Here is a 23,480-nt window from a genome sequence, read left to right as displayed (position 1 = left end):
AACAGCTTTTTTTGTTTATGTAAGTTGTTTTAACCGTAAAAGGTTAATTATTTTCTTTATCATATAAATTGCAGTGTTAAACTGGGATTTCCAGCCCTGAGAAAAGCCGTAACAACACACGTGAAAAAATATCGTTTTTTTCCCACGTGTGTTGAGTCAATCAGCTGCTGACACGTCACTCGCCTTTGGCGCCACTCGGCCAGGTTGATGAATGAACGGCAAAGCCGTCACGATTCTCAATACAAGGTAATTTAGCGGAACTTTGTCGTGTTGTGGCGTCGAAAACACTAAAAAATCCGTATCGCTAACAGACAGTGAGGTTCAAACTTTCCTTGTAGGGGGGGGGGGGGAAAACCAATACAAGAAAAGGAAACTGAGAGTTAAGTATTCAGTGGCTTGGGTGTTGGCACTTCTCGTGGATGAGAATGAAAATTTGACAACTTAGTGGAAGATTTGTCACCGGCCGATTTTGACCGTTTACCTGACATTCTTCTTCTGTCGGCAACGACAAAGTCAAGAAATGAGATTTTTGTAAATTGAAAATTACGACCATTGTTGTTTTTGTAATCGTGATTCAACGCATTTTTCCATCTTAAGAGTTAGCGCCAACGCACTTTACGATGGTTGTTTGGGGATTGTCGATTCATTTATTTTCATCAGATTCAATAATTTAGTCGGCTTTTCTTGGCAATAAAGGGCTATTGGGTTTATATGATAAACAGAGTAATACATGGTTGTTTGTGGAAACGGTATTTCTCTTCTCGCTTTCAACTCGACATCTCATTCCTTCGCTGCGCTCACTCGTGAGCTATCGAGTTAGACACTCGAAGAGAAATTCCATAACTACGCGTGCCCATGTATTATTCTCCATATCTCTCACTGAAATTTAGTCTCTTCTTAAATAGAGCAAAAATGGTCTTTCTGACGAATGAGTCTGCGAATAAGGCAGAAATAAATATTTTGTCGGCACGAGATACGACAAGGCCTGGGCCTTAGGCCCGAGCATCATGGGTAATGACGCAGTGGTATATAAGGGAAAGTATAGCACGTGATGTCCATCTAGGCCTCAGAACCAACCGTTCACCTCTGGCTGATGACAAATTTATTTTAGTTTGAAAACATATTTTCTTTAGCTGTGAAGCCTCGTAGGATGGGCTGCCAACTGCTCTGAGTTTGGGCCATGGTTCCTACCCAGATTTCCTGTCATGTTTTTCCCCAAAGGAGTTTTTTCTGGCAGGTTTTTTCTGGCCTCTGTATAACCGTAGTTATGTCCTTGTAAGCGGTTGCCCATCTCTGTTAATCCAGACTTGGTGAAGTTTGCATGTTAGTAATGTATACCTTTTTTTAATGTGTACGGAATTGACTGTATATCAGGATTGTATATGGTATATCAGTTGCGAATATATGTATGTATGCATTCCCCGGGCTATATATGCCTTGGGTTGGTTCTCGGCAGGCTTCCCTAAGAAACTTATTTGGTGTACACTACTGTGTTATTTGTTGTGTAGTGGAGACAAAATGAAATGTTTACATTTACAAAATATTTGCATATAGGGCAAAAACCTTGAATATAAACGAAGAACAGTGGGACTGTATTAACTTATTTGCCTCTTCCCCATCACTGTCGTCATAAAATGTATTCATACTTCATCCAAAACAAATAAAACATTAGATTTTGCATCACCAGATTACATCTGATATAACAAATGACTTCAATTAACCGTGCAGTGGTGTTATTACAACCCTCTCCACGCAATTACATTTCGTACACAAACTAATAAGTGAAACAGTTTTTAGAAAAGTTCACCGGTCTGATCTTCGTTTCAGTTGTTGTGGGAGCACTTTTTCCAGCGTCGCTGGAATCTAAACGTGACCAATGGATCCTGAGATTTGAATCCTGAGCTGAGGTACAATTGACTTTGTACCACCAACCTCCACAACATATATTAGAAGCGGGATCGTTATCTCAGGTAACAAACTGGGAGCCATTATGATACCAGAGACAGTCACGATTGATTGTCTTGTCTAAACAAAAGAAATTTTGGGAAATAAGCATTGATATCAATATATAGCCAGCCGTTAGACACTTTATTATTAAGGAGCAGGAAAATGAAGTAGGAAATCAAATTTTATGGTCTCAGCTACATAAATGTTGAAAAACAAACAATGCAAAACAAAAATAGTCCCGGTGTGGTATTGACAAACTACCGGCGATTCTTCTTCAGTTTTCGAGGCATTTACATGACTCAGAAGAGACATGCTGTACAGTCGTTTGGCCAACGTGATGAGTAAATAATAGGATTGGTAGAGAAAAAAATGGGTCAGTTTGTTGCTTAAGAGCGAGAACGTTGGTTAGCCATAATTGCGATGGTATTGAGGCTGGTGATAACTATAATTTAATCAGCTTGTACTTAGCTTCCTCTTTTCCAATTTGTAACCAGGCATACTCATGCAGTCTTTTTATTTTTTTAGTTACTCCCAGATCTGCGCGAAACTTGCTCTCTGACTTATTTCTTGTCAAGCGGTGGATCTTTTCCAATCCAAGCCAAAATTCACCAATGAGGAAATTACCAATACCATGTTTGTAGTCATCTCGGGTGCGGTTGAAATCAATGAAGCGATTCAGCCTCTTCTATATCACTGTCCATCCTCCACCAGCTGTTGTCTGGTCGCAATATACATCAAAGGGAGCTTTGTCATCGGGATAGATTTTATAAATACCGCTGATTCTTTGACTGCCTTTGAAAACCTCGGCACAGTTCTTGGCTTTTAAAAAATTATAATAACTAAATTTTGGTTGGTTTGATGAAACACATCAAGGAAACAGCATGAAGCAAAGAAAGACAAAATCGTAGATGTCAAGTAAAAGAAACGAGCAGCGTGAGAATGATCATCACTTTTTAACTGGCCAATTTAATTAAGTGCTTGCCACTTTGTTGATAGCTATCTTCTACGAGTCAGATTTACAACTCAAGAGTTATAAGAATATATCAGAGAACTTAGCATATCAAACTCTTTCCCCAGTGCGACGAACATTTATTTTTCTCGGTTCCAGGTGTACGCAACCACTAACCCCACGTAATGCGCACGCTCTTCGTTACGAATTTTCAAAATGGCGGACAGGTCAAAGAGGGAAATTAAAAAAACAAAGCGATTTTGCAATGAATTCTCAACATACGCCCTCGTTAGAAAGGCGAATCCACGGAAAAAAGATACAAAACTGTACGATATTGTGATCGATGTGATATTAAATCGATACCGAGGGCCCGTTTAATTGCCTTCCGCCACGGTTATTAGCTTTCTTGACAGCTTTCTGAAGACAGAATACTTTCTTTCTGAAGACTTCTGATATGCAGCTATTGATTATTACACCTCATATACCTGATTGCTCAAACACTTTGTTTACGATTGTTGAAAGGACCGACTCATGGTTCTCCGTCTTCGTCTTGACGTTGCTTTGAAATACTATAGACTAGTAAGCTGAAACGAAAAATTAATCAGGAAAGTTTACGAAAAATCCGGCAAACAAGCTTTAAAAGTCATTTATTTAGACTTCATACTTCAACGAACTTCACAAATCTTACTTGTTTATCTTGTAAGTAAACGATGGCAGATTAATTCCCGAAGCGCTTTCTGAGTTTCCCGATCCCTCTCCTACTGCTTTCACGCTTACAAAACAGGAAAAATCAAAAGGAGGAAGATACAGCTGTTTTGAAACGCCATTTGACGAAGGTAAATCTGCTTCTCGTTCGACACTTTACATATCAAAACAAAGGAAATTTGTTCCTCTTTTTGATTCTGGCGGTACATTTTTAATTTGCGCCTGCGTAAAAGAGATATCGCCCGAGACCCTTCGCTCGGTCGTGTTTTGATCAAAAACGCTTTGTTAATTTCACGCAACCGCTCGGAGAAAAGGTAAAAATGACGAGGGAAAAACTTTACCTTCAAGTTAGAAAATTAGCGAAATAGAAAGCCACAATATTATAGTTTAATATTTTAGAGATACATTGAGTGCTTTTTCCGTAGAGAATCCGCACGATGGTGAAACATTCGAAAATTTCACTCGATTTGAGTGGGGCGTTGAAGTGGGCGTGGTCACTACATTCATGTTAAGACTATTTGTACCCCATGAGTTTGATATGTGATACTTAAATTTCTCGGATCCTTTGTTGTTGTTTTTGTAACTTGTTGAAGGTGCAGGAGTTGAAGATAACATTTGAACCGTTAAAAAAAGTGTCACACTGAGCAGCAAATTGGAACTTTGTGAAGCAGACATTATATATTGAAATTTTTTCTCCTACCTTAAAGCTGTATATTTTATGATGAAGCACAGTTGTAGACTGGATCAATTTCAACTACTTCACCTTTTATTCATTCTAAGAGTGTAAAACTGTGGGCCTAGTAACAATATCCTCGAAGGCAACTATTTCCCGGAGATGCTCTTAAAAAAGGATTTTTGAAACATTGCTTCTGTAGGTCATTTCTCGAATTAACACAGGAACTTGGACGCTGAAGTTATCATATGCAGTTAAATCGGAGTAAACTAGGCGTAATACTTAAGACTCAAGAAAGGGGTGTTATGTTCCCTGGGGATTCCCGCAGGGTCAGTGATGAGGCTGCACAATTTCAAAGAGCAACGGAAACCTCAAACTCCTTTAAAAGAGTGAAATTCGTCATCAAAAGCACGCTGCACTTATATTAACCGCATAAAGAATTAAAAAGACAAAGTTCTAGAGAGCTACCCTATTTGGATCGTTTTATTTGTTTCATTTTTGCAGAACAACGTTGTTTCCCTATAAATGACGAACCTTCGCTAATTATGATGGTAACGGAATTCCAATCTTGCCCATAGGTTACTGATTGATGTTGTGCGTAGCCAAGCATGAAAGTGTAATGTCATAAGAATAGATATTCTTGAGTGGTAACATTTGGATAATTTGTAAAGTTCTTGACTTTATTATGCATGGAATAATCATAAATGAATTGCTAATCGATTTCAGTTTTAAACAAGCTACGTAATGACAACACGAAGTTTTCAACGGTTTAAGAGCGCTTCTCTGTAAAAATCAAACATATCGCGGCAAGGGTGGAAAATTCGATTTCTTTCTTATTTTAATGTTAGATAGGCTAGGCTATAACTAAAATCACTGGATACTTTTTTTGGCAAAATATCTTTTTATTTCAGAGAAAAATACGAATAACGAAATTCCGTTAAAATCGTCATTTTTAGCAGCAGATTATTGCATGAGTTTGAGGGCTTCGCGTGCAAAAACGAAACACTATCTCGTCTTTTAAACACTCAAATCTTCTTTTTCGCTCTCATAAGACCTCACAAAATGATTTTTGTAAACATTGCTCTCTTCTTTGCGCTTAAAATAATTTAATTTCGAAAGCATACATTTCTCTTCATGAAAACTACTCCGTGAATAAAATTAATTTTCACCATGTGCTAAACCTTCAAATGGATTAAGCTTTTGGTGGTTGAATTTCGAAAAGATGTTCTCAACATAACTGTAAAAATTTGTTTGGGCAAATGTTTGAGAACGATACAAAAACTTTTCAAAGTCCGTTAAAATGAAGGTATTTGACCTTTTGCGGTCAACATTCCAGTCGCGAGTCACACATATTTTAATATGTTTCAACCCATATGAGGCCGAAAAATGTACATAGAAAGATATTTCCAAACGCTATAACCTCATTTGTCACAGAAGACCAATCCAGAGACCATTTTAGTGTGATTCTCTTGTCGTTCGTCGTATTTAGGTCTGTATAAATGATAACGTTCGATGAAACCACCAACCCTGTCGAACACCATCTTGTTATCAAACGTTCGATACCTTTCTTCAGTGTGGCGTCTTATTCAACGGTTCAGTTGACTGCGAGTATTGCTCAGTTTGCAACGCACTAAAAGATTACATCTGACAGTATAATTCAAGCTAAACTGAGTTTACTTCAAACTTGTACGCCCTTTGAGTATTGGCTTGTCACGCAATACCAGTGACAAAGGAACTTTAGGGGGTAGGTGAAGGGCAAAACTCCAGAATTGGACTCTTGGAACCTACAAAATATTTTATTTTGTAAACATTTTTATAATAGTATCATCGTTGTCTGATGACAAACAGTAAAATACATTTATTTATTGCAGGGAATTATTCTTGTCTTTTTGGCGCTCTGTGCCTGTCGTACTTATTATTTATTAGGGGTGTTTTTCTTTCCAATAAAATTGCAAGAAATACCCGAATAGCATGAAAGAGAACCTTTTATAAATTTTTACAACACCATGCTACAAAACGCAGTGGTTGGAATGTGTGGCTTATGTGAGACTGGGGTGCTATGTTCCGTGGCCAATGGGTAGGGCTTGCATAAGGGAGTGGTACTATTAACCACTGTTAACAGACCCAACTAACGTTTAAAACCTTAAACTACAGAGGGGCCGACATATGTGCGCTCGGCACAAAAAAAGGTCGATCTCATCTTCAGGACCAGTAAATTTGAAAGCCGCCTCGTGACTTGCGATATTCTTGGTGCATGAAAGTAAAGGAACAATTTCCGTTTCACGCATTCGATCCCTAGTGTTGTAACCACAAACTCCGCCAATAAGCGACTTGAACGAACAACAACCTTCCATTTTTTATCTAACAAAGTTGACCGTGTAAGTTAGTGTATTTGTGAAAAACAGTCCGAAACCCTGCCTCTAAGCGAACAATAGGCTTCGTGTAATTACCATAAACCAGGTTTTGTTTACTTAGGCTTACAATTTTTAGCAGGTGCCAAATTTAGCTTTTCAACGAGTATTAGCCAAAGGCCCGATCTCCCCTTCCTCCACCCCCTAAAAAATAACTTTCCATTGTATGATTTGCATTGCGTAACGACTCTCCGTATACAAAACTACGTTGACTCCAACATATCTGAAGTGCTACTAAGCATCGATCAGATCTACTGCACCACAAACTGAACAACACTCACAGTCAGCTGAACCGCTGGATAAGATGCCACAGTGCAGCAAGATGTCAAGCGTTTTATAACGAAGGTTGGTGACAGTTCGCAGATTGACAGGCAGTTTCATCGGACGTTATAAATAAGACGAGCGACAAGATAACCACAGTAAAATGGTCTTTGGATCTTTCTCCTAAGGCAAATGAGGTTAGAGCATTTGGAAATGTGTACCCATGTACATTTTCCGGCGTCATATGGGTTGAATTATATTAAAGTCTGTGTGTGACTCGCGACTGGAATGTTGACCGCGAAAGGTCAAATAACTGCATTTTACGTAAGTACTAAAACAAGGAACGACCTAAAACCACCTAAAACCACCTAAACCCAGCTACAACCACCTACAACCATCTACAACCACCTCAAAAATTTCAACAACCACCTACAACTACCTCCAAAACATCTACAACCACTCGCAAACTATCTAAAACCATCTAAAACAAGGCATAAATGTCTAAAATAAGGCGAAACGACAACATGTCACGTACACTAAATACGAGAATCGAACGAAACCTCTACCTCCCCCTGAAATCTTACTCTCCCTGGTCCCATGTATAATCAACCATCTCACGAAATGAAATGCGATAGCATGCTAATTATTTTACATTCCCTCAGCAAAAGACTTAGAAGAACTTTACAAAATGAACTAACAAGTTACAAAAAATAATAAATAGGGAATAATACATGGGCGCGCGTAGATATGGAATTAATCTTCGAGTGTTTAACTCGATAGCTCACGAGTGAGCGCAGTGAACACGAGAAGAGAAATTCCATATCTACAAGCAACCATGTATTATTTTGTTTGTCATATAAACACAATAGCCCTTTTCTGGGAAGAAAATCCGACCTCATTAATGAATGCAAATAAATGAATCGACAATCCTCGAATAACAATCGTAAAGTGCGTTGGCGGTGACTCTTAAGATGGAAAATGCTTTGAATCATGATTACAAAAACTTCCATATATACGCGCGCCTATGTATGATTCCCAATGTATTATTTTTTGTAACATGTTACTTTTGCTGAGGGAATATAAAATAATTAGCATGGTATCGCATTTCATTTCGTGAGATGGTTGATTATACATGGGACCAGGGAGAGTAAGATTTCAGGGGGAGGTAGAGGTTTCGTTCGATTCTCGTATTTCGTGTATGTGACATGTTGTCGTTTCGCCTTATTTTAGACATTTATGCCTTGTTCTAGATGGTTTTAGATAGTTTGCGAGTGGTTGTAGATGTTTTTGAGGTAGTTGTAGGTGGTTGTTGAAATTTTTGAGGTGGTTGTAGGTGGTTGTAGATGGTTTTAGGTGGTTTTAGGTCGTTCCTTGTTTTAGTACTTACGCTGCATTTTAACGGACTTTGAAAAGCTTTCGTATCGCTCTCAATTATTTGCCCAAAGAAATTTTTACAGTAATATTGAGAACATCTTTTCGTTATTCTACCGCCCAAAGCTTAATCCATTTGAAGGTTTAGCACATGCTGAAAATTAACTTTGCTCACAAAGTACTTTAACTGAAGAGAACTGTATGCTTTCGAAATTAAACTATTTTACACGCAAAGAGGAACGCAGTGTATACAAAAAATGTTTTGTGAGGTCTTATGAGGTTGAAAAAGAAGATTTGAGTGTTAAAAAGACGAGATTGTGATTCGTTTAAGAATGCGAAGCCCTCAAACTTGTGCAATAATTTGCTTCTAAAAATGACGATTTTAACGGAATTTCGTTATTTGTATTTTCTCTGAAATAAAAAGATATTTTGCCAAAAAAAAAGTATCCAGTGATTTTAGTTAAAGTCTAGCCTATTTAATATTAAAATAAGAAAGAAATCGAATTTTTCACCCTTGCCGCGAAATTTAGAATTTGTCTGATTTTTGCATACAAGCGCTCTTAAATTTCATAGAAAGACTTTTAAAAGTTTTGAATTAAGCAGTGTAACTAAATAGTTTCACGCACCTTACCTTTCTAAATTCTTGCATTGCTTATTTCAAGAATTACATCAACCTTCAGCCGGAAACCACAACGGACACACAAGATGCGAGAAACTTCTAATGATTCTAAGTGTAAAATATTTACATTTCGAAATATTTATCGTTGTAAATCGACCATATTTCGTTCCCTCATCCTCGAAACGTGATCTAGTGACGCATGTGGTTTTATAAAAGAAAATATTACATTAAGAACGGTTGCTACGGGGGCTGTTAGATATACGTTAACTCGTAAGAATGCGTCACGAAGATAATAATGGTACACGATGAAATTGATAAATATTATTTCTTACGACCTTTTTTTGATAATACGGTCAACATACAACAATTCTTTAAACTTTATTACTGTTTTATACAGTCAGCGTGTGATTGTGATGGAAAAATTAATTCCATTTAAGGAGTGAGGCGGTTTCGCCTTAAAATTTGGCTTGCTAATTAGTTTTTTCTAGGAGCTTATTTCACTGAACTAAGATTTTACTGTGATTTTGATATTTGAACAAGCAAAGGAAGAGACATGTTCAAATAAAAATTTAAAAAAATAGCAGGCTTCACACTTACTACGACTATGACGTGGTTTTCTTGAACATTTTCTGACTTGAAGCCCTTAATTGTTAAAATTCTTAACTTGCTTTATCAATTTTCGAGAAAAAGCAAACGATTAATTCATGAAAGCGTCACGCGTTGTGTGACTCGATGTTGACTTTCTAGAGAAACCTTTGAGAATCGAATTTTAACACGTTATAGGGAATAGTATGCGGAACTTCTGTCTTGTACGAGGAATAACAGTGCTTGAAAAGTGCTTAAAACAAGCTTAAACGACAGAGAAAGCCGGAAACCACAACGGACACATAAGATGCGAGAAACTTCTAATGATTCTACTTGTAAAATATTTACATTTCGAAATATTTATCGTTGTAAATCGACCATGTTTCGTTCCCTCATACTCGAAACATGATCTAGTGTGCATGCATGTGGTTCTATTAAAGAAACATTTTATTTAGAACGGTTGTCACGTCAGCGACGACCATTTTGAATTTCGGCAATTGCGTGGAACCCGCTTGGGAAATGGGTTGACGGAATCAACTAAACACTCCGCGTGGGATCTGGGGTTACCGGAAATAACTGTATACACTGAACTTGTGATAAAGAGAACCAAACGGTTTATCTAACGAACACGAAATGTGTTGATCGTAACAACCAGACTTGAGAAGATGCAAACCACGCTTTCATCGCGACAACATTGCTTAAGTTGTTAGACTTGTACCCGTTTAGCTTTGTTTATGAAATAAGACTGAAGAATTTACTCATCAACTTACGAATCAACTCATCTGGATATCACTCAATCAAGGGGCGAACTCGACTTGATGGGGTCGAACTCGAAAAGTGTGGGGGCAAACACGGTATAAGGTAGGGGCGAACTCGATAAGGGACAAAAGCGGCGGATACCATTACAGTTCCCAATAGCTTGGGTATAAATACAAGGCTTAACAGTTGTAAATTCTTCAGTCTACAACTGTGTGCATGAAATCTCGTGCTTTAAGGTCGGAGAAGAAAAATCTTTGCATCATGCCTGTTTCACAAAGTTCTACTTTGCTGCTCAGCGTGACAATTTTATTCACGATTCAGTCGCTACCTCCAACTCAGGCGGTGTGTTTCAGCAAAAGCAGAATAGGATTTGAGAAATGTAAGTAGGAATCCATCCTCTGTTCTCTTGTGATAACCACCGTATTGTTTCTTTTCCTTGGTTTTGTATCATTTGTTTTTTTTCCCTATTTTTAACTCTTTACTTGATACTCTTAATCGAAGACCAAACTATTATCTTGTCATCTTTAAAAGCTAGGAACTGTGCTGAGCTTTAAAGCTCTGGTCAAAGAATCAGCGGTGTGTCTACAATTGACCCAGATCATATCACTATTATCATTATTATAATTTTTACTTTTCTGGACACCTCACGACTCGTTGAGAGTAGCGAATACGTTACGCAATCTATGAGAGTGGGTGAAAATAGTTCAAATCTTGGAAACTGTTTTTAATGAATTATCAGGCTAAGGGTATCATTGGTGATTGATACGCCAGCAGTGTAGAGTCCATGTCTTTCGGCTTTGGAATCCGAAGGTCCTGGTTCAAATATCCATAGGAAAAATCAAATTCACAACTCGTTTACCTGGCCTCTCGCTCGTGACAGAACAAAAAAACATCTCGTCAAAACCTTTTTTCCTTCGATCTTGAAGACTTGTCGAATTTTGTGTAAGGTCTGATCGAGGAATAGTGATTTCATCTAAGAAAATAACCAAAAAATGAGCGAAATTTGTGTCTTGAGCGAAATCGATCAACTGCAAAGTTTTAAGTGGCTTTGAAATAGAGAATTTTTTTTCTCCCAACAGATAAGAACTGCGCTGAGCTTTACAAATACGGCCGAACCATCAGTGGTGTTTATACAATCGACCCTGATAGTTCAGGTGCCTTTGATGTGTATTGTGATCAAACGACAGCTGGTGGAGGATGGACAGTGATCCAGAAGAGAGTGAATGGCATTGTTGATTTCAACCGCACCTGGAAAGATTTTAAAAAGGGATTCGGTGATTTTCTCGTTCGTGAATTTTGGCTCGGACTGGACAAGATCCAACGCCTGACGCAAAACAAGACAGAAAATAAACTCCGCGTGGATCTGGGAGTAAATGCGAGCAAAACTGTTCACGCTGAGTACAAATGGTTTGGTATTGAGAGTGAGAAAGTTCATTACAAGCTACGCATCGGCCATTTTTCACGTAAGCTAGTCTATTCTTCCCTAACACATGATCATTGTCATAGATGATCATTATTATCATCACCCTTAAATATGGTAAATCTCACAGCTCTTTACTTACATGTCTCGATCTCAAACGATTGTGTGCCATGGAAATATCGTTGTTATTCATACGTTTTTATATTGTTATGCATATCACACTCATGAGTCCAACCTTAAACGATCCATTTACCTGCAAGTTCCCTGTGACTTGGTAGCAGTGACACAGCACTTGGTAACAGTAGCTCATAATTTTATACACATATAGAAGCCAAAAATAGGCCAAGGAAGGACTCTTAACAATTACGGATGATTTACAACTGTGAAGCTAAAATATATTTAAATTTGATTCCTTCCTTTTTCTTATGCAGATGATTATAGTACTGCTTACGATTCCCTCTCCATTCATAATGGCACGTCATTTAGTACATGGGATAAGAATACAACTGGTTGTGCATGTGAACAGAAAGATTGTGGAGGCTGGTGGTACCTGAACGTCGATAAAACTTGTGGTAGTTACTCAAATCTTAACAGCATCTATAACAAAATTCACTGGGCAAACTTAACCCTTTATGCTAAAAGCAATCCCACAACATCTGAAATGAAAATCAGACCAGTGGACTTTCGAATTCCTTAAAGCCTCCTCCCTAAGGGGACCGATAATTTTGTTTCGAGTAGATTTTTTTGGTGTGTGTCATGAAACAATTGTTTGTATGAAATAGTTTACCAGATCCTCTTACAAGGCTCTGTAATGTTCTCGGGGGGGTTGATAAAGTTATCTATGATTTATCAGGCAACTTGATTGATTTGATAAGTATTTTGATGGAAACAAACGCAAACATTTTTTGGTAGAAAGTTTGAACTGGTGAACTACTTCCGACCATGCAGTTTTGGATCTAAACTTCCTACGGGCATCTAATTAGATTAAATAGACTTCATTCCAAATGAGATATATCTTAAGATAAATTTGTAAACGTTTTGCGACAACGTTGAGATAAATGTTGTGCAGTAAATAAATGAAATAATGGAAGCCTTTTTATGTGTGTGGATGATGTTTGTGAAAAAAAAATAGGAATACCACTTTAGTCTCAAACTTGTTGATCATTTTGATTAGCCGCGAGTTTTACAGAAAGCAGAAAATAAACCTGAACCTGAAGTGTACAGACTGATGGGTTCAATGTGTGGTGCAATTGAAAATGAAAGCGAAGTTGTTATGTTTCCTGGGACGATGGTCTGTACTAAACACAGACGTGATGGCGTAATATGCAGAAGTAGAGCTGTCATGATCGATGGCACGCTTTCGAATCCTTAGTAGAAGCTGGAGTGCTCTCGGCTACGCCTCGAGCAACTCTTACGCATCTTTCGTGCTCTCCAAACTCTGGACGAAAAAATGGATTTACGTTGGTAGCAAATCTATAGCAAAACTGAAGTAAATACCACATTTGTACATATTTGCCTCAGTTTGCCAAAGAACAAAGATCGATTTTACACCACATTTGTTACCCGTGGCAAAGGTGGTAAATGCCACATTTGTCAAAGATTTCCACTCTTGTACAAAAGTATTGTGCAGCTATGAATTTTCGTTTCATTTGCCCATGGGGCAGATGTAGATGTAAATGTGTTTATTTGATGCCTGTTTACATACGAGGCAAATTTATGAGCAGATATCCTTTTTTGCGTCGCGTTTGCTTCCGATGTAAAAACATGCAAACTTATGATTACCAGCAAGATTACAAAACGCTGTAAATGTGCTCAAAAGCGTAATTTTGGAGTGTTTATTTGGATCAACAAACATGATCAAACTCGTAGAATTGATGAGGTTTGCATAGGCAGGTAATTGCTGGCAAATTCTTGGTATTGAGCAAGTTTGCTCCGTATGGCAAATATGATCAAATTGTTAGTATTGAATAAGTTTGCTCAGATTATAAAATGTTGACAAAATCAAAAGTTTGACCCAGTTTGCTTGGTATGGTAAATGTGAGCAAACTCTTGACCAAAAAAAGCATTGACCAACTTCGCTCAGTATAGCAAACATGATCAAATTCTCAGTACCGAATATGTTTGCTGAGATAAGCAAATGAGAACAAACATCTAACTTTGCTTATAAGGGAGTGTCAACTTCAGCTTACTGGGGTTAACAGAATATTTAGAACCACTGTTATAAATAGTATAGATCTATATATTAGGTTTTAGAACTAACCAGCCAATTAATTTTTAAATAGTTTATTTGTCTTTGTTCAATTGGACCACAAAAACATAACTTGACTTATAACTTCTGATATAAACAGAATTGATCTTTAAAGTAGGTTTGAGTACTGACCTATAGCTACCAATAACGTTTTAAGATATTCTATTTATCTCATTTTTCAATTTGGTAATAAAAACTGTCATACATAAATTTTACTGCTACACTGTTAAGCACATTAACAGTAGAGTATTGTTTGCTTGAAAATTCTTGGATGATTCACTTATGCATATATTACTTTTTTTTCCAATATTTACTCCAAGCTGTATGTAAGAAAGTAAATTGAGTATTTATGCATGCTATCATACCACATTATTTTTATCATTTAAATTTTTAACTGTAACAATAACTATGATGGCATTCTCTGATATTTTCTAAATTACTTTCTACCAGTTCTAAAAAATAGGCCCGCAATGCGTACTTGTGTGGGATTTTATTGACAAAGTGTTTGGAAGGGGTTTTTGAGCGGAAGCAAACCTGTCGCTTACAGTGAGTCAACTGTACTACAGGGGTGATATTAGGCCTGGAATCAACAGTGTGAATAGTAATTTTTGTGTGGGAATTATTTGAACAAATACAGATTCACAGGAGGGATCTGGGGTATTAACTTTTCCTTTTATCAAGCAATATGCCTTTCCTTCCCTCCCTGGAAGCTTTTTGGCGTGTTTTTGAACGTTTGGTAATCGTCTTCAACAAATAAATTACCTCTTGGTGGCTTAGGCTATTTATTTGTTTATACGGCAATACTGGAAATACTTGGAGTAGTAAATATTTTCGTAACAGCCATTGAAAAAACATTGAAAAAATTTCTGCTACTACTTTTTAACTCGTGGATACACGATAGCGTAGAAACGAGTTCTTGTGGACGCTCTGCGATATGCAAATTAGCGTGGACTCTTCGTAATTAGTCGTAATTAGTCGGCTTCGAACTCGAGATCTATCCTTCCGAAGAAGTAAGTCCAAAGTCGTGGCGCTATTATGATTGCACTGATCGTTGCGATATTTATTGTCTTTACACGCCTGTTTCGACATTTACTATATTGAAATGGACTTCAAATGTTTCAGATTTGTGCTATGATCAACTTAAAAACCAAATTTGAAGCGTCTTCGAATCGTCCATGCGCTGAACATAACGAGGACCAGCGAGAATCACGAAGAGTTTGTGAGTGACAGCAAGCTGTTGACACAGAAATTCCCACGGAAACATGTTCACATGACATAAAAAAAAATGGTAATTTGCAGCATTATTTCTTTCTACGCCAATTTGGGTCTTTCCGTTGTAATCGTTTCGTTTTGTTATTCTTCTATGCAAGCGTGACTGTTTTGATGGTAAGAATGAAAGATGATCGCTTTCCACAAGTCGTTGCCGAGCACGTGACTACAATCTGGCCGGTGTTGTTTTGATCACTTGACAATCTTTTTCGCTGAAAATACAGGACGACTTCCTATTTCAAGGAATGTTTTTCCAATTAATTTCTATCGCATCGGTGTAAAAAAGTACAGGTATATGGGTGTTCTGAAAAACAAAAGGGAAATTCAAAACTACGAGAAATTGCGAGTAATCGGCCTCTTGTACTACACGCGGTTTTTTTGGTGTAACATGCGTGTGTTTCCCGTAAGTTACAAGCACTTTACGCACGTGGGAATGCTGCAATCACGAATTTTATATTACGTGAAAGTCACGCATGTGGTTGTTTGCTCACTTCACTAATATGTTTGTTTGCTTGTTGTTGTTTTTTTGGTATCCTGGAGTATTTCAGGAGAGGTTGCAGACTTAACTGTGGAATAATTGTTTAATGCAGGGTTGTCAATAAAGGTTGCAGTTAGAAATTAGCCAAGATGCTAAAGGAGCTGCCTTGAAATTTCAGGACTGTGTGTTATGTAGTTTATTTTTGTCTTTTGTAAATGGTTGTTAAACTGGACAACTCTTAGAAAGATGACTTCAAACTTAATTTTAAAAGGCCTGTTCCGGTACCAAATGAATAAGCAGCATTTCCTTATTAATAGTTTTGCAAGTTTCTCATTACAAATTCCTCTGAAAAAAGAGAAACAACTCTTTTCATAACTATTTACTGCTTTCTTTTGTTGCTCTCTTAACTTAAAAACAATGTACATCATGATAAAGTAATTTGTTATAGGACACCGTGAAATGAGGCCCAAACAGCTTTATGATCTGTGAAATGTGTTTCTAAAACATCTGCTTGTATATCAATGTTAGATATATTTGTATATATATGATCAATTACTGTGTTGTTGTCAGTTGTATAAGTTGATATGAACTGTTTGTAGTGGTTATCCGTCACTAGTAAATTATACAAAGGTCTTCTGTCTGTTTCAACAAGCCAATTTATATCAAAGTCTCTAGTAATGATATTGTTGTCTGGTGAAATGTTATTTAATACCTCAGTTATTGCTTCATAAAGTTGTCTTACAGGCACGTTTGGGGAGTGATATATCCCTATGATTGTCCAATCCTCAAACCTTGCTAACTTAATTACTGTTATTTCAACACCATGTATATTGTGACAATAGGGGTATCCAGGTAAGTATGGGATTTTACTGTACACAGCTGTACCACCATAAGACCTTGATCCATTGCTGGAATTAAGGTTATCATTACGGAAGAGAACATAACCAGCAATGTCATACATGTCATTATTATCTTGAGAATTAAATCTTGTTTCTGTGAAAATATTGATATCAGCACTTAGATAAATTAAGTCTTTACGCTTATCTTCTATGTGTTTGTGAAGAGACCTTACATTAAGATAACACAGTTTAAGAAGGGAAAATGTTATGTTATGGAGAGGGAGGTGCAAAGCTTAAGTTTTGCAGTTGTTCTTAATCTCTCCATCTGGATTAACAGCAATCTTGCTTTCACACAAATCAGAAATATATAGGCCTTCTATAGCAGTCACTCTACTGAGTCCCATATAATGTATGTGTGGAATAGTATTTCTGGTACTAAAATCCACAACAATTCTACTGTCAGTATCACCTTGTGACCTGTGAATTGTTTTTGCTGCTGCGGGATGCAGTGGAAATTGTTTTCTAACAACTTGTGCTGTTCTGTTTCCACCTACCGCAAACTGTGTAGTCACAGGGTTTACTGGGGTCCATGTGTGTTCAATTCATTGTACATACAAACGTCTTTTTTCATTCCTTGTTTTCTGACCTACATCTGAGTGGTCAAATTGTACCCATACAATACCAGATGGTTTGGTTTGTTGATGTAACTGAACTAGTTTAACAACATTTCCAGCACCATTTGTCATGCCATCTTCGGTTCGTACATTCCTGACAAGGTGTGTTCTTTCACCCTCAGCAAGACAAAGGGTTGAGGCTAACTGTTTTGTTTTTCTTGGATCATTGGGTATTTGTCTTAGTATTTTGTTTCTTAGCTCTGGAGAGATAGCTCCAATAACACTATCATGAGCATTTATTGTGAATTTGTTTCCTGTGGCTGCATTATGGGCCCTTTGTTTAAATTCATCTACTTTAGCATTCTGTATAAATAGGTGAGCTGCATCTATTGGGTTGTTGATGTCTTCTTGTATAGCTCTCTTTAAGTTTTGCAATTTCAGCTACTGTGTGTTTACCTTTACGCAACCTATTAAGTAATTCTACAAACAATTTGCTGTCTCTTTGATCCATGATTTCATTAAGTTCAAACATTTTAAAGTGTTTATGCCATAAACTGGGAGAAAGAACAGCATAAATCTACATTTTTGAGGTCTTTGAAAATATAAGCATTCATAACAGATTCTAATTGGAATAAGTCACCAATAGCAATTATGCTCACACCTCCAAAATCCTCTCTACAGCCTTTTATATCTTTAAGCCTATTGTTTAGCTGTATTGCAAACATACCATTTCCTACCATTGAGATTTCATCAACAAAAATCAATTGACTTCTCAAAGTGTTTAGTCTACTTGAATCAAGCTGTTTGTAATTTCTCAGTGATTGATTGGCAGGAATGGCCAGAGTGCTATGAAGAGTGTCACCCTTAAGCTTTACCAGTTGGAGCTAATAGTATAACTATGATCTGATGAAAATCATCACCAGCTCTAGTGTTATAATACTTAAGCACTGCCTGATACAAAGCTTTTGTTAAATGCGATTTGCCAACACCAGCCCCTCCACTGAGGAAGCAGTAGAAAGGGGTTTCTGAGGTTTTAATCTGATGTAAAATGTGTTAAAAAATTCTTTTTGCTCTTAATCGGGTGTCTGGACCATTTGACGAAAATCAAAATCAGGTAATTCATTCAATATCAGTGGTTCATTATTCAGCGATGTTGATGAAATGTTGAGATCATCAAAGAGGTCATAGTTTTCACTAAAATCAGGATGTAACTCTTCATGAGATCCAATCCTTGAACGTAATTGGTCAATGGAGATCCCCATATTTACTTGTGTGCTTGAGCGAGCAACAACAACAATCCAACTAACTAGAAACTCAGTTTATTTAAATAGATAACACTCTTGACAGTTCAAGGCAAACAATAGTTTCTTTCAGTTTGTGACACTTTGAGAAACTCGTGAGACATTTTGAGACACTAGTGAGACACTTTGAGACACCCTGAGACTCTTTGAAGCGCAACCCGCACAAATACATTCAAGCCGACCAATGTTGGCTTGCGAGAGTACAATGACTCCTTTCAATCTGACACAACCCGCACCGAAGGTCCAAGCCAATAAATGTTGGCTTGTGAAAGCGTAAAAGCTCCTGTGCAACCTGCACTGAACACAAGCCGCGTTTCAGTGTGTTGACTTAGGTGAAAAAATCTTTTGTTATAGACACCTGAAGAAATAACGAAACAAACGCCTCAGATTATGAAAGAAAGAACACAAACCAGGTGTACAAACGTAATCGCCTTTCGTGAGAGCTTAATCGTGAAGCTCCCACAACAAAATTGAAAAGTTAAAGCACGCAAAGAACCCGTGAAAATATGAAATGACTTATCCTTACCTTGGAAACAAAAATCCCCAAGAAACAAACATGAAATTCCGAATAAGTTCTCCAAAACCCAACGACTAAGAAGAGAAATGGCCGCCGTACAATACACTATGAAAAAACGCCGACTGGAATCCAGTCTTCACGGCTCACTGAACGCAAATAGAAACCACGTGACAAGCACTTCTCTCTCGTGGACAAATAAATAAAGAAATAAATTTCGCGGGCGTTGACTAAGTGTGGGAAATCCCACACAAAAAATTGAAAAGTGGATAAAAATGTTTGAAAGCTGCACTGAACAGTAACAAAAAAAGAAACCAAATGAGCTTTATGTAAATTTCTGCCACACATTTAAAGCATGAGTGCCTAAACCTCAACTAAATATTTTACAAATGATATATTTCTGAAAACCACAAGATGCTTCAGTATTTGCCTTGTTGTAAGGAAACCACCATTCATGCAAAGAACACTCTAAAGTTTCTAAAACTTGTTTTGACATGCTTTTTTTTTCACCTCAGTGATGGATTGTTGATTGCAATATTCATATCAATACTACATTCTATATACATGTCTAACATAAGAACAGTGAACAAATGGCCAAACTCAGTGAGTCTTTTACATTTGAACTTCTGTAAGTCATGCTGTCGCAATACTGGTAAGTAAAACCTTTTCTTTTGTATCTAAAATGTATAGTAATCAAATTTTGTTTATGACAAAGCAAATGCTGGAGCATCTTCTGGTGCCTCTCGAGTAGATGGAGGGCCATCTTTCCTCTCAGTCATCATAGAGGCACTCCTCTGTGACCGCTTTCTTGCACTCTTTCGATCTAATCGGCTAAACAGAGAGTTTAGCTCACTGCTCCTCCACATAAGAGGCCTCCTACATAGCACCTTTTGTTTTGAGGGGGCTTCGTCCTCAGAACTGCTGTTCCCAGCACTGTTGTCCTCAGACATTGAATGTTCTGAGGACATGTAATCTGCAGATGAGAGGCACAAACGGTACTTCTCTTTTTCCTCTTCCCCAATAGATGTAGATTGGAATAGAGCTTTGCAGCGTTTCAAACGTTTCTGTACCAAACATAAATTTTACATTAGTTATGTAGTACTGGTAGGCATAAAATTTTGCAAGTTTACAGTAGGATCGTTTCAAGCTGTGTAATGAAATTCTCAAGTAACTAAAAACTTACTGTATTCTTCCTACTCCTAATGCGCTGGTCTTGGAGCACTTCTACTTGTCTGTTGGTGTCTTTGTGTTTTTTATGCCTTTTTTTGGTCTTGAAATGCACCCTCATGGCAGCTGTCATGAACAAAAACAGTTAACATTTTGCAAGTGAATAACCAGCCACTAATAAATATTTAATTTTCTGACAAATTGAGAAAAACAAGTGGTGATCACTGCTTTGCACCATTTTGTTTTTACTCAGAGGTAAAATGCAAAGGCTTTTCACCTCCTAGTTAGCCACTCAGTGTATTCAAAGTATTCTTCATTTGTGTGATATATACTAGGGAAGGATATTCATGGCTAGTGAGCAGGTGTCTCCTACTCTCTTTCCAATAGAAAAAAAAAGAGATTTCTGCTGTCAGGCTAGATATTCAACATTAAGGAAAACAAGGAGAGAATGTGGCAATTTTACAATCAAATATGTATAATTATATGTAAATTGTTAGCATCACCTGAAAGATAAAAAAAGAAAGAAAGGAAGGAAGGAAGAAAGTACATAAAAAAAACAGAATTGAACAATTAATCTTAACTGTAGCTTTCCTTTTATATCCTTTGATACAGAGTTTATTGCAGATACATTTGAACTACTGAACCCAACTTTGGTCACTTTTGCAGAAAACACTTACCTCTTATGACATTTGATGGTGTGGAAGTGTCAGTACTTCTGACTCCATTAATTATTGCTGCATTAACAGCTCTGTTATCTTCATGAGAAAAGCTAAATACAAATCAAAGCTGAATTAGAACTGTGTTGTCATCTTAATTCTCTTTTAAACCCTCTGAGTGGTACATGCCTGTGAGAGTCCACAATATTTGACAAGGAAAGTCAACATTGAACCTTTTTTTATGTGACTACGTCCCTTACATTTTTAAGTAGTCCAGTATTTATGTCAAACTAACTCTACTAAGACTGTTTGTTGTGGAACATACAATGTCTTTATAACCACAATCAAAACATCATTTTGGTCTCTCAATTAACATTAACTTCCCATTCTGAAAAAATTAAAAGAAATTCTTTTCCTGATGTGGGCCTTGAAAATAGTTAGCAAGTTAAAACATTTTAGACACTTTGCTGAATATAGCTTAAGTAAATTTATGCCTTTAAAACACAAATAAGTTGGAAACAAGATCTGTAAAAATGATAGTACACCTGCAAAATGGAATTAACCCGAATTATGTTTTTCAGAAAAAAAATTTCCTTTCCAGTGACAAAAGAATTAGTAAAGCCTAGTCTGAGCTCTTTCTCTATCAAGTTTATCAGCCTTGAATACATGCAATGGCCTCACCTAAGAAAGTACATACTATAAGTTTTACACTGTACTGTCAATATTTTGAACCCCTAAAAATTTTGGTGGTTTTATTGTCCGACACTGTCTTTGTCCAAAATCAAGCACTGTAACTCAAAAATGGCCTCTTGAAGCCTTCTAAATCAAAACTAATATAATCATTTGGGGATTTTCAATGGATTACTATTACATATATTAAAAATGATCAAGAGTAATAACAAGGTGTTCACATTTGTTTTGAAAGACATCCATCAACAATAAAGACTGTGTAGTCTAACTCCAAACAAAGGATAGTAGTTTTGTAGTGAAAATGGACCCTTGGACTTTGATCCGTTTTTCCCTGCGGGGTGGGTACATTTACCCTGATCTACACGTACATGGGATTGTATACTGGGACTTTGACTTTCATCATCGCTGAAGGAGAAAAAAGCGGGAAAAATAGACAAATTAATTATCCTTAAGCTTAATCTATGAAGAGAGGTGACTTACTGAAAGCGCCTTCGAAAACCGCGTCGCTTGCGCCGTTGGTCTGTTTTCCCGCCCTTGGCCCTGCAAGTGTCCCTCTAGCCGTTCCTCCAATCTTCTGTTAAAATCCCCTTGTCTAGCGAAAAACGCCTGCAACTGCTCCATAACTTGGCACCCACTATCGTTGGCAGTTTCAACCGGGGTTCTGTAAAGCGGCTCCAGGACCCGAGATACTGTTGGAGTCGACGTTCTTCTTGGCGTCGGTATGACGGCCGGCACCAAAGGGGTGGATACTGTGGATTCCAAAGAAGTAGATTCCAGAGAAGTTTCAATCGATCCTTGTAAACTGCCTAATCCATCTAGAACTCTTGGCAGCGACTCGACTGCCGAGTTATCCTCTTGATGTTCTAGGCGACCACGAGCTTGCACGCCGTGTGGTCGAAGTTCTAGTGGAACTAGTGGTAGTACCACGAGTGTTAGAGCTTCTGGTGGAACTAGTGGTAGTAGTACGAGTGGTAGACCTTCTGGAACGTCGTGCTGGTTTCTCTGCCATGACACAGTGTTTTGATTTACTCGGGATTTGCCTTGCCATGGACTTCGAGACGAAAAGCGGAGAACTATCCCGCCTAAAGTTCAAACGCAATTCATCATCTCGTCGTAGCTGTTTATTAACTACTTTGAAGATCATTTGATGTTATTACTGGTCCATTCAGTTCTCTGCTTGAATCCCTGCTGTCTCTGTCCAGTCTCTGCTCCTATTTGTTGCAAGCGCATGCACAATCTTTCTTCTGCTGAGCGGAGAGCCCAAGTTCATCGTTACAGTAAAAAAATTATTGGATTGGTTTTGTATTTCGCTGCACATAAACAGTTAAACGGCTCATGAGTTTCTTTTTCTTGGCGATCAATGTCGTCGACTAAACAAAAATTCTGCGAGCATTGCCAAGACTTCGTCTCTACGAGAACGTATAGGCAGTATTTAGATCTTTACTATAACAAAGAAAGTGGTCAATGGAACATTCGACAGATTCAAGAAGAGTCTTCAGATGAGGAAAGAAGCGATCCTGCAGATGTTGACGTGTGTGCTGAAGAAGTGAACCAGTTGCACGATGTTTGCATTCAAAGACCAGTCGCAATGGCAAGTTGTGATGGAGGCAGCGTTTCTGAACCAGGTATATCATTGTATGTATAGGCTAACGCTACTTTGATGCACATACTAGTGAGACAGGTTACTGGAATCAAACAGGATTGCCTAACTGTCATTTTCAGAATCACACCTTGCTTTTTGTAGAGTTACTATAAAACGGGGGTTTCCCATAGTTTACGACTAGGGCTCAGTCAATAGTAAACAAGGCAATGCATTGTAGCTAAAAGTAGCACAGAATAAATTTTATTTGCTTCTTATTCTGAATGAAACAGAAAGAAATATTTAAAACTAGCAAACTAATGTGAAATATTGCCACAGTATAAGGGTGTTAATGCTCTATAGATACACTTCAAAATTTATGCTCACTTAAATTTCAAATTTGAAATACATTATTTACATCCAGT

General features: G+C 37.5%; 1 protein-coding gene, 1 long non-coding RNA gene and 1 pseudogene across 3 annotated transcripts; 1 reads left to right on the top strand and 2 right to left on the bottom strand.

Annotated features, from left to right (window-relative positions):
- Positions 1–1,646: 1,646 nt before the first annotated feature.
- Positions 1,647–9,084, bottom strand: LOC149049469 (uncharacterized). Its single transcript, XR_016183268.1, has 3 exons — positions 8,949–9,084; positions 3,382–3,480; positions 1,647–2,766 (listed from the first exon to the last, which is right to left on the bottom strand). It is a non-coding gene; the product is annotated as an uncharacterized LOC149049469 (long non-coding RNA).
- Positions 9,085–10,145: 1,061 nt separating this feature from the next.
- Positions 10,146–12,795, top strand: LOC149049468 (angiopoietin-related protein 7-like). The gene is made up of 3 exons (XM_089195014.1): positions 10,146–10,659; positions 11,360–11,743; positions 12,132–12,795. Exons 1-3 carry the CDS (start codon positions 10,497–10,499, stop codon positions 12,395–12,397), a joined length of 813 nt encoding a protein of 270 aa, XP_089051140.1. The 5' UTR covers positions 10,146–10,496; the 3' UTR covers positions 12,398–12,795.
- Positions 12,796–19,576: 6,781 nt separating this feature from the next.
- On the bottom strand, positions 19,577–22,706 carry LOC149049467 (uncharacterized; annotated as a pseudogene). Its single transcript, XR_016184099.1, has 5 exons — positions 22,634–22,706; positions 21,957–22,558; positions 20,808–20,899; positions 20,147–20,256; positions 19,577–20,027 (listed from the first exon to the last, which is right to left on the bottom strand). The product of XR_016184099.1 is annotated as an uncharacterized LOC149049467 (transcript).
- Between the last annotated feature and the right edge of the window lie 774 nt (positions 22,707–23,480).

Source organism: Pocillopora damicornis, chromosome 2 (genome assembly GCF_964200805.1).
Source record: "Pocillopora damicornis chromosome 2, jaPocDami1.2, whole genome shotgun sequence".
In the NCBI taxonomy this organism is placed as follows: domain Eukaryota; kingdom Metazoa; phylum Cnidaria; class Anthozoa; order Scleractinia; family Pocilloporidae; genus Pocillopora; species Pocillopora damicornis.
The sequence above is the reverse complement of the archived record's forward strand: the minus strand, read 5'-3'. Positions and strand labels throughout refer to the sequence as shown.